This window comes from Dermochelys coriacea, chromosome 10 (assembly GCF_009764565.3).
Source record: "Dermochelys coriacea isolate rDerCor1 chromosome 10, rDerCor1.pri.v4, whole genome shotgun sequence".
In the NCBI taxonomy this organism is placed as follows: Eukaryota; Metazoa; Chordata; order Testudines; family Dermochelyidae; genus Dermochelys; species Dermochelys coriacea.
In genome coordinates this window covers 25947962-25963601 of record NC_050077.1, presented here as the reverse complement: position 1 = coordinate 25963601, position 15640 = coordinate 25947962, and the positions used below count along the sequence as shown (strand labels likewise).

At 43.6% G+C, this 15640-nt stretch overlaps 1 protein-coding gene across 2 annotated transcripts in view; it reads right to left on the bottom strand.

Moving 5' to 3' along the window:
• Positions 1-4421: 4421 nt before the first annotated feature.
• The window catches only part of CARHSP1 (calcium regulated heat stable protein 1), a 58530-nt gene continuing 47311 nt past the window's right edge, over positions 4422-15640 (bottom strand). For both annotated transcript variants that reach the window (XM_038420046.2, XM_043494678.1), the window contains exon 4: positions 4422-6110. In XM_038420046.2, coding sequence (XP_038275974.2) covers positions 5948-6110 — 163 coding nt within the window. In that variant the 3' untranslated portion in view covers positions 4422-5947. The remainder of the gene's footprint in view (positions 6111-15640) is intronic.

Below are 15640 nucleotides of genomic sequence, written 5' to 3'. Positions count from 1 at the left end.
GTAGTAAATGGCAGGTCTACCCTGAGAGCATTGAGCGCTTCCATTCATCTAGCCAAGTAATGGCTACAAGGCAGTGTTAACCAACCTTTGGATGCCGCTTGTCCAGGGAAAGCCCCTGGCAGACCAGGCCAATGGGGGCTGCAAGAAGCGATGCGGGCCGAGGGGCAAACTGCTGCTAGCAGGAGCTGCAATCGGCTGAACTTGCAGATGCGGCAAGTAAACAAACCAGCCCAGTCCGCCAGGGGCTTTCCCTGAACAAGCCATGTCCCAAGTCTAGGAAGCACTGCTCTAAGGAATGAACTCTTGAGGGAGAAGTGGAGGAAAGAATGGCAAGCCATTGGTTCAGAGATGATGGGAGAGTTCCTCAAGGCACTGAGACCCACATTAAAGTCTCACTTGGGTTATACAGGGAAAAAATAAGTTGTGTAAACCTTCTGGCTGCAGTAGTGTGGGCAACCAAATGTACTCCCACTGAACCCATTGTCTTTAAATCCAACAGGCAGTCTAGGTGTGCCACATGGCCAGAAAGGATTAAGCATCCTGCAGTCTTTATGTTGTCAACCTCTTAACATATATATGTAATCAAACAGTTCCTGTCTATGCTGTATTCTTCTAAATCAGAGATCTTAACATTTAAATGAACTGTAAATATAGTGATAGCAGCATGATTAACGCAATTGTCTTATGTTAATCAGTGTAGCTAATTACCAGTGATGCTTGGGTCCGGATCATTTTTATCTCAGATCTGCTTTATGTAGGGGAAGCTCAAGTTGTAAGACTGAAATCTCCAGTCCCACCTGGATATGAACAGTAGACTGAATGTATGGACTAATTCTAAGAACTCTTTCTAACTCCAGCATGCACCCTCTCTACTATGAAACTGATCTCAGAATTGTACTCATGTCTGTGCGTATATTGATCTTTTAACCAATAATCTTTCTCTCTTAGTTTAAGATCTGAAATATTCATTAACTTGGGAGGTGATGTGTCTGATCCTTTGGGATTAGTAGAGCTTTCATATTTGACTTGGCTGGGTGGAAGCCTACGGCTAGGTTGCTTTAAGAGAACTGTGTTTTGGCTTCTGTGCAACCAGTAAGGTATTGTAGAAGCTTTTTTGTGCAGGCTTTGTAAATCTAAGTATTGGAATATCCATCAGCTTTGGGGATTGTTTGCCCTAATTAAGTAACCTCAGTGTGGCTCCCCTGGGACCCCAGTCATACTAGGATTGTGGGAGAGCACTCTTCTTAAGCATCAGACATTTCAAAGAAAACTCCAGGAATGGAAGCATTTTACTTTTTTGCGAGTACTAGGTTTTCTGCTAGATTGATTGGACTTTATTGAAGCAGGTTAGCTCCACGCTCGAGAACCATCTACAAGCCATGCTCTGATCTCAAAGCTCTGCACGGAAGGTGATGGTATCGGAGCCTGAGTAGAAGGGCCAGGTGCATCTTGGTGCCAAGAGGTATCCCTCTGTACCAAGGAAGATGGCTCCCTGTGCTGTCTATTAGAAGAGTTCTCTGCACACTGCTTTTTTGGCTCAGTACCGGAATCGGATAGAGCCTTAGCTGGAGCCTTTGAGGGCCATGAGGTCTCCTTAGAGTAGGATTTAAGGGGCTGACCTACACCTCCTCCACGTTTCTCAGGTGGGGGAAAAGAGGTTTCTTCAGTGTCCTAGTCTCTAAAGGTGCTGCTTAAGCTGCAACAGGCACTGGTGCAGCCTGGGATGTTGAGGCTGATGTACAACGTGAGAGAAGTGGAACCCATTGGGGCGAGTGAGCATGCCATTCAAGGGCCTTTCAGACAGCTCTATCTTTCAGAGACCTGCCCTGAAACCCTATACGACCTTACACTTTGAGTGTCTTGGAGGTAACTCAAATGTCCATCATGAGGGAGGAAAAGACCTCTGGCAGGGCTTAAACCCCAGAATCTTCTGCATAAGCCGGAGTGCTAATGAACCAAAAGCAGGGGTCCTAAAGAAAAAATGGGGGAGGGAAAACTCCAGTTCAAACCACAACTGAGATGAAATGAAATACGATAATAACTAAACAAAGGAAAAAACCAAGACTCAATTACTGTGTTAAGAAAGACAGGAAGCCATAGTGACGTATACTCAAAGAAGATTCTGATTTTTACAACAGTTCAAACCCTAGTTGTACAGATTTCCTAGGAAACATTTCAGCCAAACTGCGATCAGATTACTATGTAAGGAGAAAGAAAAGGAGTACTTGTTGCACCTTAGAGACTACCAAATTTATTTGAGCTTAAAGCTTTCGTGAGGGCTACAACTCACTTCATCATGAAAGCTTATGGCTCAAATAAATTTGTTAGTCTCTAAGGTGCCAGAGTACTCCTTTCTTTTTGTCGAATACAGACTAACACGGTTGCTCCTCTGAAATCTATGTAAGGAGAAGATCCTTCCCTTATTTGATAGCCTCCAGCTGCTGTTGCTCACAGATTACTAGGAGTATTTTTATTTTACTTTCTGTTCAGCCCGTTCACAAGATGGGCTTGATTTTCTCTGTGCCACTCTGTTCAGTGTGGGGGAGGCTTGTCAGGGAGCCAGTTCTGCCTCTCAAAGTTCACAGGCACTGAAAGTGGCTTGCAAAGCAGCTTTAAATTCTACATAAGAATGGCCATACTGGGTCAGACCAATGGTTTATCTAGGCCCGTACCCTGCTGTCCAACAGCGGCCAATGCCAGGTGCAGGCAACATCAACTGATCCATCCCCTGCCACTGATTAAGAGCTTTAAGGGCTCCCATGCCAGTCCACCAAATGCATCCGATGAAGTGAGCTGTAGCTCACGAAAGCTTATGCTCAAATAAATTTGTTAGTCTCTAAGGTGCCACAAGTACTCCTTTCTTCATGCCAGTAGCGTGATGGTACCTTTCCTCCACAATCCAGCTCTGTGCTGTGCGGCCATGAGGGCAGGGTCTGATGGTAACTCTGAAACAATCTTATGGCAGACCATTAGCTATTGAATTTGCTGACTGAGAACCCTTGAGGTGGAAAACAAGTCAGCAAATAGCAGACTCAAGCAATAAGGATGCCGCATTAATGCACCACAGTGAACAGCTGGTGGGTTCCAGTCCTGAGTGTATGCGACTAAGTGCTTTGCTTCATGCAAAGGGCTGCAGATCCCTTACAATGGAGAACCTTAAAGAAAAACTGCAGTCATGGGATTGCAGAGAAATTCACTCACGTAACTTCCATGTTCTGATAAAATAAATTACAAACCAGGAATGAAAAGTACCTGAAAACATCATACCTCTGTGGCATAGTTTTCTTCTGGCCCCTCTAGCTGAACTCCTGTGCGGGGGCTGAGGAATCTGTACTGTTAGAGGTGGGGAGAGAGAGAAGGATGGGGAGATGGGCGCTTTCCACTAGACCTGCGGGATTCCATAGTAAAGTTAATATTGAGCGTCAGCACGAAGTGAGTTCTTGCTGTGAACAACCCTCACCCCCTGCCTTAGCTTAGTGGCTTACACAGAAGGCAGAACAACAGAGCAACCTGTTTCCTTATGGCTGGTGCGTGCACACCCCTCATCCCCCACACACACTTTTATTACTAGATCACAATTTATTGCTAAGCTATTCTAGAACTACCATTTAAAATGTGACCTACTATCAAAAATTGAACCTTGGACCAGCGCGCTCTTGAAAACACTGACATCCGTGTTCCTGGGGGGATAAATTAGTGCAGCTTGACATCCAAAAATAAGGAAAATAGTTACACCATTTTCTTAAAACCCAACATCTCATTCAGCATAGTGTAGGTTATTGATATTGAAGCTTTCAAATGGTACAATCGTAACCATTCATATGCTGTCAAAGTGCTTTGCAGAGGGCAAGTAAAGCCCTAAGTAGGACAGACTGATGTCTACACAGGGCTGAAATTCACATGCACTATTACATATCAAAACGTAGCAAGCACTATGTTTATAATCACTAATGTGGCTGTTCTACAAACACAGTTGATTACATTGTGTTTTGTGGGCTGGGTCTTAAACATCTTACGCCTGACCTAGTTATAGCCTGTAGACAGCAAAAGTCTCATTGGTCATGAGTGCAGTGATCATAAATAACAAGTTTTTATGATTATCAAGTAAACACCTGAAAAAAATACAAATTTTATTTAAAACCTAAAGTCTTCTAATAAAATACACCAGAGGTCAGTCAACCTACACAACAACTGCTAGATTTAACTAATGTTTTCACCAGCTAGGAAACTGTAAAGTTACTCATTTTCCAACACCCATAATTTGATATTGAACAGAAGTGATTTTTGCGAACAACTTCACCTCTCTCTCTCTCTCTCTCTCACACACACACACACACACACACACACACTTTTAATTAGTATTAGTCTTAAATACAGACTAGTGTCATGAGTGAGTATGCTGAAGATCAGTTATCAATCAGTTATGAAATAAACTTTTATTGTGAAGGAAGCAGTGTATGCTAATCTACAATCTACAGCATATTAAACCCACAACAAATACAGGTTTAAAACTCAAAGTAGTTTACAAACTGCTCAGTACAATATAGATGAATTAAAAGTCAAACAAAACATCACAGTAATTATTAACCTTCACATTTCTTTTCTTTTTATCACTGTAGGTTGAAATTGCTTGGGCCATTTCACCGTTTCTCTGTGGAAATAGCATCTTCATGCATTCCACAACAGCACAAGTACTGATTGTTACTATAGTGAACAGGGAAATGCCAGGTAACTAAGAGAAGAGAGTTTCATTTCAACCCTTTTAATTTCTGCTCACTCTGTGGGGGACAATGCTTCATTTGGAAAACTTACGGAGGACAAGCAGTAGCATAGCCAATGCAGAAATTAACAGCTACAATGGTTTGTCTGCGTGAAAGCCTGTGGTAACAGAAGTGGAGAAGAGATTCTAGGTGGTAGTGGCAGCACTATACAGTAGCGAGCAGGCGTGGCAGGAAAGCATGACTGGAGAATCCACTACAAGGCTTTATAACTCAAGCTACTAAATAATTCACACAGCATTTTATATACAGTGATCTGAACATGGCAGAATTCGCTTTTTCACAAGTGCCGTGACTATGTAAATGCTAACAAACCATGGTAGACACTCTCGCAAACATGTATATATGAAAAAAATCAAGGCAGTTTAAAGATTTCATTAAATTCAGGCACCATCAGAGGCTATGAACCACTCCCACCTCTGTTGCTTTTCTACTGCTTAGTGGGAAGCAACCTACTTTTATAACTACTGGTCTGTAAACCTGTTGCTAATCACCCATCAAGGCACACAAAGTAAATTCACAAGCAACCCACATATAATAAAGCTAACAATTCCACACTCCTGCAGCTAGCTAATTTGCAACTGTTCCACCTGACAGTTAACCAGAAGGTGCTGTCAAAACTGATAACTGTCAGATTAAGACTGTACAGCGCGCTTGTTATTTAGCTTGGGAAGAAAAGAAATTGCCAGCAACCGAATGTCTCTCGCGCTCTCTCACAAGTACATTTACTCAGAGACTTTTTAGCAGTATTCTGCTGACATTCTGCTGCCTGAGCATTCACCACATTTACAGAAATGTAGCCAAAGGGAACAATACGTTACAGGTAGATACTGGGTCTCTAAGCATGTCCCTCTATGCTGCCATTTTGATAGAAAATCTATCGCTCCGACCTGTCATAGTGAGAGTTCCTAACACCTTTGGGCATCCACTATCATTCAAGTCACAGATCACAGAAGCAGATATGCCCTGGCATGGAAATTTCCTTAACCTATTTTTTTCCCTTAGAGTTTGTATGTTGTTTTTAAGTATCGTGCCTATTGTAAAAATGGTAATTTGGCCAAGTCCTACCTTATTAACAGTTTTCCCACTCAATATGCAAAATATTCGTCAGTCTCATGTGAAAGTCAGTTGTTGAGTGTCTTTGACGATACAGCTTCATGCGGGATAACTTAGGAACTAATAACATGCCCTGACCAGGTCTCATGTTTTGTTCCAGGTGCTAGATGGGTAATGACCACGTCTACAGCCTGCAGCTTCTCATTCTTCGGTGGAATAGAGCACATCTTGTAGGTGACTTCATCGCCAGCAACTAGAACATATTCTCCTTCAATACTGTTAAAGGAAAAACAAACAAAAAAAAGGGGGGGGGAGACAGCTCCAGGTAAATGTATTCTGGCACTTGCAGAATAATTAGTTGTACCACTTCTGCAATTGCTCTGTAACAGCTGCTTCATCAACTCTATAACCTGCACTTTTCTTTCAGATTAAACTCTTATCTATAGATCCCCAGGGCCTACCAGGCCTCTGACCTTTACACACTCTTTCTGGGAGTATATCCCATTAGCGCTCTGCCCTAGGCCTCCACTTTTTGCAAGGGAAAGCCTCATGGCTCTGCTCGCTCCGAGACTGGGGCTCTGGCTGCATGACTCCGTTTCTTGCTGTGGTTTCTCCAGCAGGTCCAAAGGACTTTATGCCCCTGTTGGAGACTTACCCCTTTGGGAACCATACAACCAACAGACATTTTGCAGCAACACAGGATGGCCTTCTCAAAACAAACCAGCACTTATTAGTCAACTGAACACAGTACGGGAAGGTTACAATGGAAGAGCGAATCTTACACAGATGTCCATGCTAGCAGTACACCCTGCCTCTAGCCCAGAGCATCTATTTGCTATACTGCACTTGGCAGCCAAATTCTTATTACAGTGAGCTGACACCTCAGTGTCTTGGTTTCAAGTTGCAGTTGTGCTGGTGCCACATGTTCAGCTGCCAGTCATTAAAAGTTAATGACTGGTTGCTGTCCTCCACTGTATCTCCAAGGGCTACATTCAGTTGCTGCGGGTTCTTGAGCATTCACCTCTCCAGAGATGCCTACAGTCCATGTGACTCCTTCCCCGGTACCCTGTTCCAGGAAAGACATTAACCCCTTCACCCCTAGTGAGGTGAGAAACTCTGTCACATCTATTCTTCCAGAAATACAGATATTTCTCACCTTCCCCGCATCTCAAGCCAGCTTTCTGCAGAGGGGCCAGTCCATGTTCCCCTCCGTCCTGTAGTCACACCCGGAGGGAAAGGTCTGATGCTGAACCGGTTGATTCAATGCCTCAAGTCATAACTGTATGATTATTCCATGGCATCACTGCAGGCTACAATTACAGGTTGCCTAACCCTTAAATGTGTAGTTCTTACCTTAACTTGTTGGATTTCTTTTAAGCATCATCTCCACTCCTGGATTTTGGGAGAATCACAACATCCCGGTGATGTTGTTTACCCTTAAGTTACTGGGATGTACTCTCAACCTTAATGCCCTCAATATTTTTGGCGGGGGGACAGAATGGACATCGAAATTAATATACAAGAGAGTGTCAAATGCCTTAGAGTTCTTTCTTCTAAAGCCTCAAAATTCTAAACGTGGGCCTCAGGGAACAGTCAAATGCTGAGCCATTTTCAACTTCCAGTGACAACACTCGCTCCCTTTATCTGCCATTCATCAGTAGCGTTAAGGTGGGTACACACACCTCAGAGCAAGTACACCCAAAGCTGCATAGTCAGCTTATTAATTGGTTGCTGTTTACTGTATGCAATCCAAGCAGAACCCGGCTGAAAATAATGCATCTCCTCCTCCTAGTTCCCAATATCAGAGTCAGCCATAGAGATCATTAAAGGTTACTAACCCACCACTTTTTCACTGACTGCTACTAACTTTTCCAAGGACCTCCCCTCCCAGCAGCCTGCAACTAATAAAGCAAACACAGCAGGAAACTGTGCTTATAGCTCAGAACAAGCTTTTCATCCTTGAAGGCTGTGGGAGCCCAAGTGATTAATAATACTTGCGTAGTCAACTCTCAGCCACACATTTTCCTACTGTATAGGTTAAAAAAATAGCTGCAGAAAAGCTCCTCTTTCCCACGGGAATACAACTCCGGACAGACCAGCAAGGAGCAAAGCAGTCAACACAGACCCTCTGCAGAAGCAATCCCTGTGTAAAATCAGCCTTTTACAGCAATGAGGAATGGCAACATAAGGCAGAAAAAGCTTTCCCAGGGGAAATCTAAGTAAAGTCTTCGATTATGATTTAATACCAGCGCCACCAAATTCAATGCATCTTCCCCACACAGCCTCATCCAACTGATCTTTACCTCCCATGGCTCCAGGCTGCCCTCTCAACCCAAAGCTGCATCAAACTCAGTGGTGGATTAATGCTTGGGCCCATGCCTGGGGCCCTGGCCAATTCCCCTCCCTCCCCCCCGCAGGAGCACCAGAACCTGGGTAAGGGGGGAGGAGAGGGGCAGGGCAAAAGTTCTTTGTGTCCAGGGCCCCAATAAATCTTAATCCACCTCTGATCACACTAACCATATGATTATTTGAGACTTGACATCTCCTATCTCCAGGAGCTTGCCGTAGAGAGTGGGTACAAGTAGCTTCTTGAAAGCAGAGACTATTGAAATTATCCTCAGTGGAACCACTGGAAATGCTCAAAAGAAATGGCTACCACCCCTTTGACATCCAGTCTGCCTTATGGCCTTTATATCCCAAACATTTCCAATGTGACCCAATAAGACACTCTTACTATGTACATGGCGATCCAAGCCGCTCCCAGGGGCTTAGATACAAATGTGAGATGTCCTGACTGTCAATACAGCATCACAGTACTAGCACAGTGCTACCGGGCACCAGAAAGTCAAAGTCCCCGTGTCAAAGGGTTAATCTGAGCATCACTGAAGAACAATAGGTGCTGTGGGAAAATTCAGAGAATGAGCTAATGAGCACTGACAGATGAGCTGATGCAGCTTTTGTCGCTGCTCTTCAACTAGAGGTGTCAAGGTTCCTTCCCCACTCTGAACTCTAGGGTACAGATGTGGGAACCTGCATGAAAGACCCCCTAAGATTATTCTTACCAGTTTAGGTTAAAAACTTTCTCAAGGTACAAACTTTGCCTTGTCCTTGAACCCTTTGCTGCCACCACCAAGTGTGCTAAACAAAGAACAGGGAAAGAGACCACTTGGAAACGTCTTCCCCCCCAAAATATCCCCCCAAGCCCTACACCCCCTTTCCTGGGGAAGGCTTGATACAAATCCTCACCAATTTGCATAGGTGAACACAGACCCAAACCCTCGGATCTTAAGAACAATGAAAACACAATCAGGTTCTTAAAAGAAGAATTTTAATTAAAGAAAAAGTAAAAGAATCATCTCTGTAAAATCAGGATGGTAAATACCTTACAGGGTAATCAGATTCAAAACATAGAGAATCCCTCTAGGCAAAACCTTAAGTTACAAAGAGACACAAAAACAGTAATATACATTCCATTCAGCACAGCTTATTTACCAGCCATTTAAACAAAACAGAATCTAACGCATTTCTAGCTAGATTACTTACTAAGTTCTAAGACTCCATTCCTGTTCTGATCCCGGAAAAAGCATCACACAGACAGAGAGAATCTTTGTCCCCCCCCTCCCCCAGCTTTGAAAGTAACTTGTCTCCTCATTGGTCATTTTGGTCAGGTGGCAGCAAGGTTATCCTAGCTTCTTAACCCTTTACAGGTGAAAGGATTTTGCCTCTGGCCGGGGGGGATTTTATAGTTCTGTATACAGAAGGGTGGTTACCCTTCCCTTTATATTTATGACAAGGGGTATATCTACATTGTAATTTAACTCCTGCGGCTGGCCCATGCGGGGTTTGGGCTCTGGGGCTACAAAACTACAGCGTAGATATTTAGCCTTGGGCTGGCGCCCAGGTTCTAGGACCCTCCCCATTTGCGGGTCCCAGAGCCAGCCCAAGCGTGAACATCTACACTGAAATTTTATAGCCCCATAGCCCATGTCAGCTGACACGGGCCAGCCACAGGGGTTTTACTGCAGTGTAGCCATACTCTTAGAGATGATAAGCCTGATATGAATCAGCCTGAGTCATTCAAACAAAAGACTCATGTTCCACTCATCACTACCCGTCTGGGGATGGCATTTTTACAATAAGTACCTGAGGGGAAATATAACTTATCTAAAGGATCTCAGCACTGGGCCATGCTATCCCAGATGTAGTCTGGGCATAACGGTGAATGCCAATTGCCCATAAGCTGTAACAAAATCAGCAGCTTTGCTATAACTCCACGGTCACACCATACAATGCCTGTGCATGAGGAACAAACCTGAGGATCATCAGCTCCAAACAGTCCATAGGCTTCCACTATTTGGGCTAACGGAGAATCCCCATTAGCTATTACTGGCAACAAAACTCACACTCTTTTTTTGTCCACCAGTGTCCCTGGGGTCTAGAGATGCACCTGAGCAGACCGAATGCCATTCAGTGAAGGGCACTGGAGCACAGCCACTAAATACACACAGCCCCCTGGTAAGGGACTCCAGGCGACAGAATAAAATCCTTAAAACAGTGATCAAAAACATTAATTCAAGACTCCATCACCTGCATACAGAAAATATAAGTAGAAAAGATATGGTCAACCTGTACCAGTGGAAGCAATGGAGCAAAGAGCAGTGATGCATTCTTTTCCATGGGGCTTCAAACACACTCTACCAACTCCAGGCAACGTTTTATAAAGCAACAGCTGCAGAGTTAGAAAAGGTTGGAAACAAAGCAGCATCTATTCATCGTCCCGACAGCCAAAAGCACCATCATCTCACTGACACATGCATGCTAAGTGTTGAGCGCATACAGTCACATCACTGCTTTACAGGCTTCAAGCCAAACTGGTGCCGTTCCCAAGCGCTGTTGTCGGTTTGGCTGAAGGAGCTGCTACACAAATAGGGGTCAACTTTCGCTTTAAAAACTTTTCTGAACGCAGGTGACATCTATCTAAACTCTGTGCATGTTGAGACATTCAAAAGAGACACTGACAACTAGCCTTAGACGGAAAGGATTCGAACTGTCTCCTGCAAACCCTGAACACAGCAGCAATGTGCTAAATATATGAGCAACAGAGCAAGCTGTCAAGTCTCTTGTGTTCTTGTCCAAGCGGGGGGGGGGGGGCGGTGTTAGCCTCAGTGGTAACATCTATTGGTTTATTATTTAGTATTGATGTTTGACTAGCGATAAAATCCGAATGATACGTATAGTTACATGTATGTGGCTAGCTCTCGAGATGAAAGGGAAACCAGGTGCACATTAACAGAAAGCTTTTCCTAATAATCCAGAGCATGTGCACCAACATGCACATAACATGAGAGCTGCACCTGCCTGCAGTGCAGACTATGTCTTAGGGAGAAGAATGAATGGGATGGGTACAGAGGTTGAAGGTTATGCTCTCCATTACCATCTTACCTTTTCTATCCACACAGCTATTCGCCCACTAGGTGCCCACACAGAGAACAAGAAGCTGGCATCATTGTAATCCATAAATTGTCAGTTTAATAAAGCTAGACTTACTCTGACCCAAGCTCTTATAAGTTAATTAACCCAATGGGCAAGGCTAATTGCTGCTTTCTCCTTCCACAATGTTAGAATCCATTTACACTTTACCAGTATGATCCTAAGAATCCTAATTCTGCTCCGAACTGCCTTGGCATGCTGTTCAAGGCAAAATTAACTCCTGGTGAACGTACTCCAAAATGGAAGTGCCTGGGAGTACGCCCAACCAGTAAGAATAGCAAGTGTCCAGCCCGTGTGATGAGAGTTTTACAGTGGGCTGTCCTTAGACCCCTGGAACCATCGTCCAGTTTCAGTTTAATCTACGCTATTGTTAGTAAGAGAGGCAGGAAATGTTTGAGCATTATGTTGACTTCATCAATTTTGTGCTTGTCTTCTAATCTTATACAAGCCGACATGCCAGGAGAGTGAAGTTTATGAGAAAAAGCTCACTCCACCCTAGAAAGGCTCTAAGTGCTTCCCCCCTCTAATGCTTCTCTGCCTCACATCTTCCCCTTCCTGTTGACATAGAGTTACTTGATCAAAAACAAACAGTCCTTTTGAACCAGCAAGAATGGCCCAGGGCTGCAGACAGACTTCATTTCTCACACACTGATGCGCTTGGCTTCCTACTGAATGGAGATTCTTTCCCCCCGCATCTTCCCTCTGCGTGTCTCGCTGGATATGGCAATGTCAACTCTGTGTCCACAGTATACAAACAGGCTGCAAAACATTGTACAGAGAATTGCTCCTGCCTCGTGACATGGTTAAATGATGTTTTGATGTTAAAGAGCAAGCAATGTTCGAGCTGGATTAGTCTCTCCATTGGTGGCAAAAAGAAAGCTATATAGCTATGGGAAAGATGACAAATCAGCAATAGAGAGGGAGAGGAAAAACGCATTGAGTGATGGAGTCTAAGATGAAGGGATAATTTAGAGGTTGTTTTGAAACCCTGCTTTGAGTTACAGTGGGGAGCAATAAGTTTAGTTTTGGAAATCAAGTGAACTTGAAGAGATCAGATAAACTAAGCAAGAAGAATCAAAGTGTTTCAGTATGTGATAGCTATTTTCTTTTTTACTACGTTTGCATTAAATGCAATAAGAAAAGGAGTACTTGTGGCACCTTAGAGACTAACAAATTTATTTGAGCATAAGCTTTCGGCTGCTACTCTGAAACCTGTCATTAAATGCAATGCAGATTATAGACGTAATCTAGTAGAGGATCTGCTAGAAGGCTAAAACACAAAGATGTCTTGTTCTTATGGATATTTGAAAATAAGACTGTGTTTGTCCAAAGCTACTTAAGGGATTTGGACACCAACTGCCTTTAATTTTAAATTGAATTCTGCATCTAATTTCCTTGGGGACTTTGAAAATCTCAGCCAAAAATATTAAAATAGAAAATGTTATTCCTGACTCAGAGTAGAACCGAGAGCATGTATATTAAGTTTTATGCTATCCGGCAACTCTCATTTCTGCACTATTTTTAGGGAGGCCTGCACATGAATCAAAGGAGGGGCTCTTATTAAAAAAATTGTCTAAATATGGAATGTTACAGTCTCACAGTCGCTATTCATATCAGTAAGGCTCTAGTTAACCCTCCAGGGACAAAGACAAGGTCAAAAGTTTCACCTTTTAGCGTAAGTGTTTTCAGTGTGGTCAAAATATGTCAGAAGGAACAATCCTGCATGGCCGAGAGTTGCCCTAGATAGCTAGTTTCAATGCTTCTAAGATCTGTGCATCTTGCACACTTTGTAACACTCATTTAATACCCCTACAACACTAATATTTTTATTGAGTACCAACACATGAGACACCAGCAGAGCTACATTGGGTTATCAACCCTGAATGTCTTCAGATAACTTCAGTCCCAGGCAAACAGCTCCAGTCTTGCTATCAACAAAAGAAGGGATAGCCTAACAAGGGGCCATGGAAGCCAAGACAAAAAGAGAGAGTTGCCCAATCCACCTTCCTTAATGGAGTTTGAGCCAACCACACAAACAGAAACCTTGGAACTTTTGAGGGATTTCTGCCCTACCACTGTGAAGCAGACCCTGCACCTGGGGAACGTTCGATAACAACAACAGAGCCCCCTACTAAATAATCCATGTTTCGTTCTACGAGCCACAATTGCAAAGAAACCTACACTTGATGCCACTGAATAAAGCCACAACCCCTGAAAAAGCTCCAAACGGTACCAAGCGAAGCAGTCTCCAGAGACATATTTCACCCTGATTCCCAGTTCTTGGTGTCAGCTCTCTAGTGAACAGACTGTCCATGTCCTGATATTCAGAGCCATCTATGAGACTGTCCCTAGCTACCAAAGAGAATGTTTGTTCCATGCCAGTTATGTCCCACCTTCATAACAGTGACATCGAACTAGAAGCAGGGAACTGATGACCAGCAGCAAAACACTCATGAGCATGAAGGACAGAACTTTCACAGGATAAGTGCCTAGATTTTAGAACAAGCTCTCTGCATGTATACGTCCAAGGTGGGGCTGCATCATGAGGCCACCTGCAAGATAAAGTCCAGGCAGCCACATTCTTAAGCAGCATACCACACAGAGAACATGACACCAGTGCTCAGCCATGTTTTTGGCCCATGAAGGTCCAAATGGTTTGAGGTCTGGCTACCTCAATAGCTGCCTGTTTGCCCATGTGAGACACTGCAGGTGCTATCCTATCCTTGGACCAAGCCACAGAATTGTCAGCCCCCAGAACATGCCACAAAACTCATCTTTTCTCTTGGCTACTTGGGGTGCAGCAGACTAGGGGTCTAAGTTTGGGTTATTATCAACATCATTGTGGACACATACTGTTGTAGTTTTCAATGGGAAGTCCACTTTGCATTAGTATTATGTGTGAAAATACTTGAATGGTAGAAAAACCTACGGAAAATCCAGCTCACTAATTTGCTCATTTCCATACCCCTCCAAATAACATTGAATGATTTGTTCCCCCTCTTCCTGTAGGAGCTAGTTCTACCTGCCATAACAGATCCTGCTTTGGATATTTCAGTATACCAATGAAAGCAACCCATCTGACTGGCAGTGTGGGAAGAAGACGGACTGCAGCTCTGGGCTAGTCAAAGCCACAGCCTGCCTGTGGTACTTTAGAACCAGCAATGGACTCAAATCAGAACAATCAGATCTGGATTTTCAACACCCCAAGATTCAGGTGGGCGGAGGGTTAAGAAGACAAGAGGTCCGACTGGGGAATATTGTTCAGGACCATCCCTTTTAAAATGCAACAGAGGCAGGGTTGTGCAGAGCAGCTCTCTGCTTCCTTTTGCCACTCAAATAGTCACTTGGGATATTCAAATGATAAAATCCAACCTGTGACTCAGCTAATGTGTTTTATGGAGCAGAAACAGGAAAGAGAGAGAGAGAGAGAGAGGAGTCTAAAACAGACTATAAAAATCCAAAGGGATGCTTGATCCACCTTTGGGCATGTTCATATGGTATAGCAATGGGATGGCAACTCCATGGAATTATAGTTTAACATGAACAGATTTCATTACTGGTGCACAACAATAGATAGTATGTAGCCATTAACAACACGTGTTTTGTACAAAGCATCACTTCAACTCACTGCTGAGTCCTCATTTTTTGCTTCCATAGAAGTTCTGAGCGCTCAATCAAACATTATGAACTGTGCACTTGGAGAAACCCCTGCTAATACAAATACTTCAAACTTGAAAAGCAGTGAGAAAGACCACAGCCAGGTTAGGTGCTTTAAGGGGAATCACACCACAGTATAAGCCTGGTAGCTCTCTGTCATTTAAGGTCACACTTGCCAGGCTTACCTCAATGAGGTTCTAAATTGGCAGATTCCAATAAGCAAAGAAACATTCTCCATTCCAAGACTATTTCAGAGCTATTGCACTGCAAGTTTTCCTTGGTGCTGAAGCTTCGATTCTTTTGCTGGAATATTCACTTTCAATTCTGTCTCTCAGCTCAGAACTAGACTCACCTTCCGGAGAAAAATTACTACTTCTCATGTTTCCAGTACATGATTTTATACCCCACTCTACAGGTACAAGAACAGCCCAAAGGGTGTTAAGGCAAGATGTTGGTCTTGCAACTCAACTGACAGCAAGTCAAAGAGGAGTTTGAAAAAGACAATCCCTATATTCCTGCCAAAGAGCCTGGAAGGGTAACAAAGGCAATGTCTGATTTCCTTCATGCAACAGGAGTGTGACATCTAGATGTAAAAGGAGGATGTCATGGCCCAAAGTAAAACTCTTGCCTTTCAGTAATCTCTTCTGATCGCAGACGTA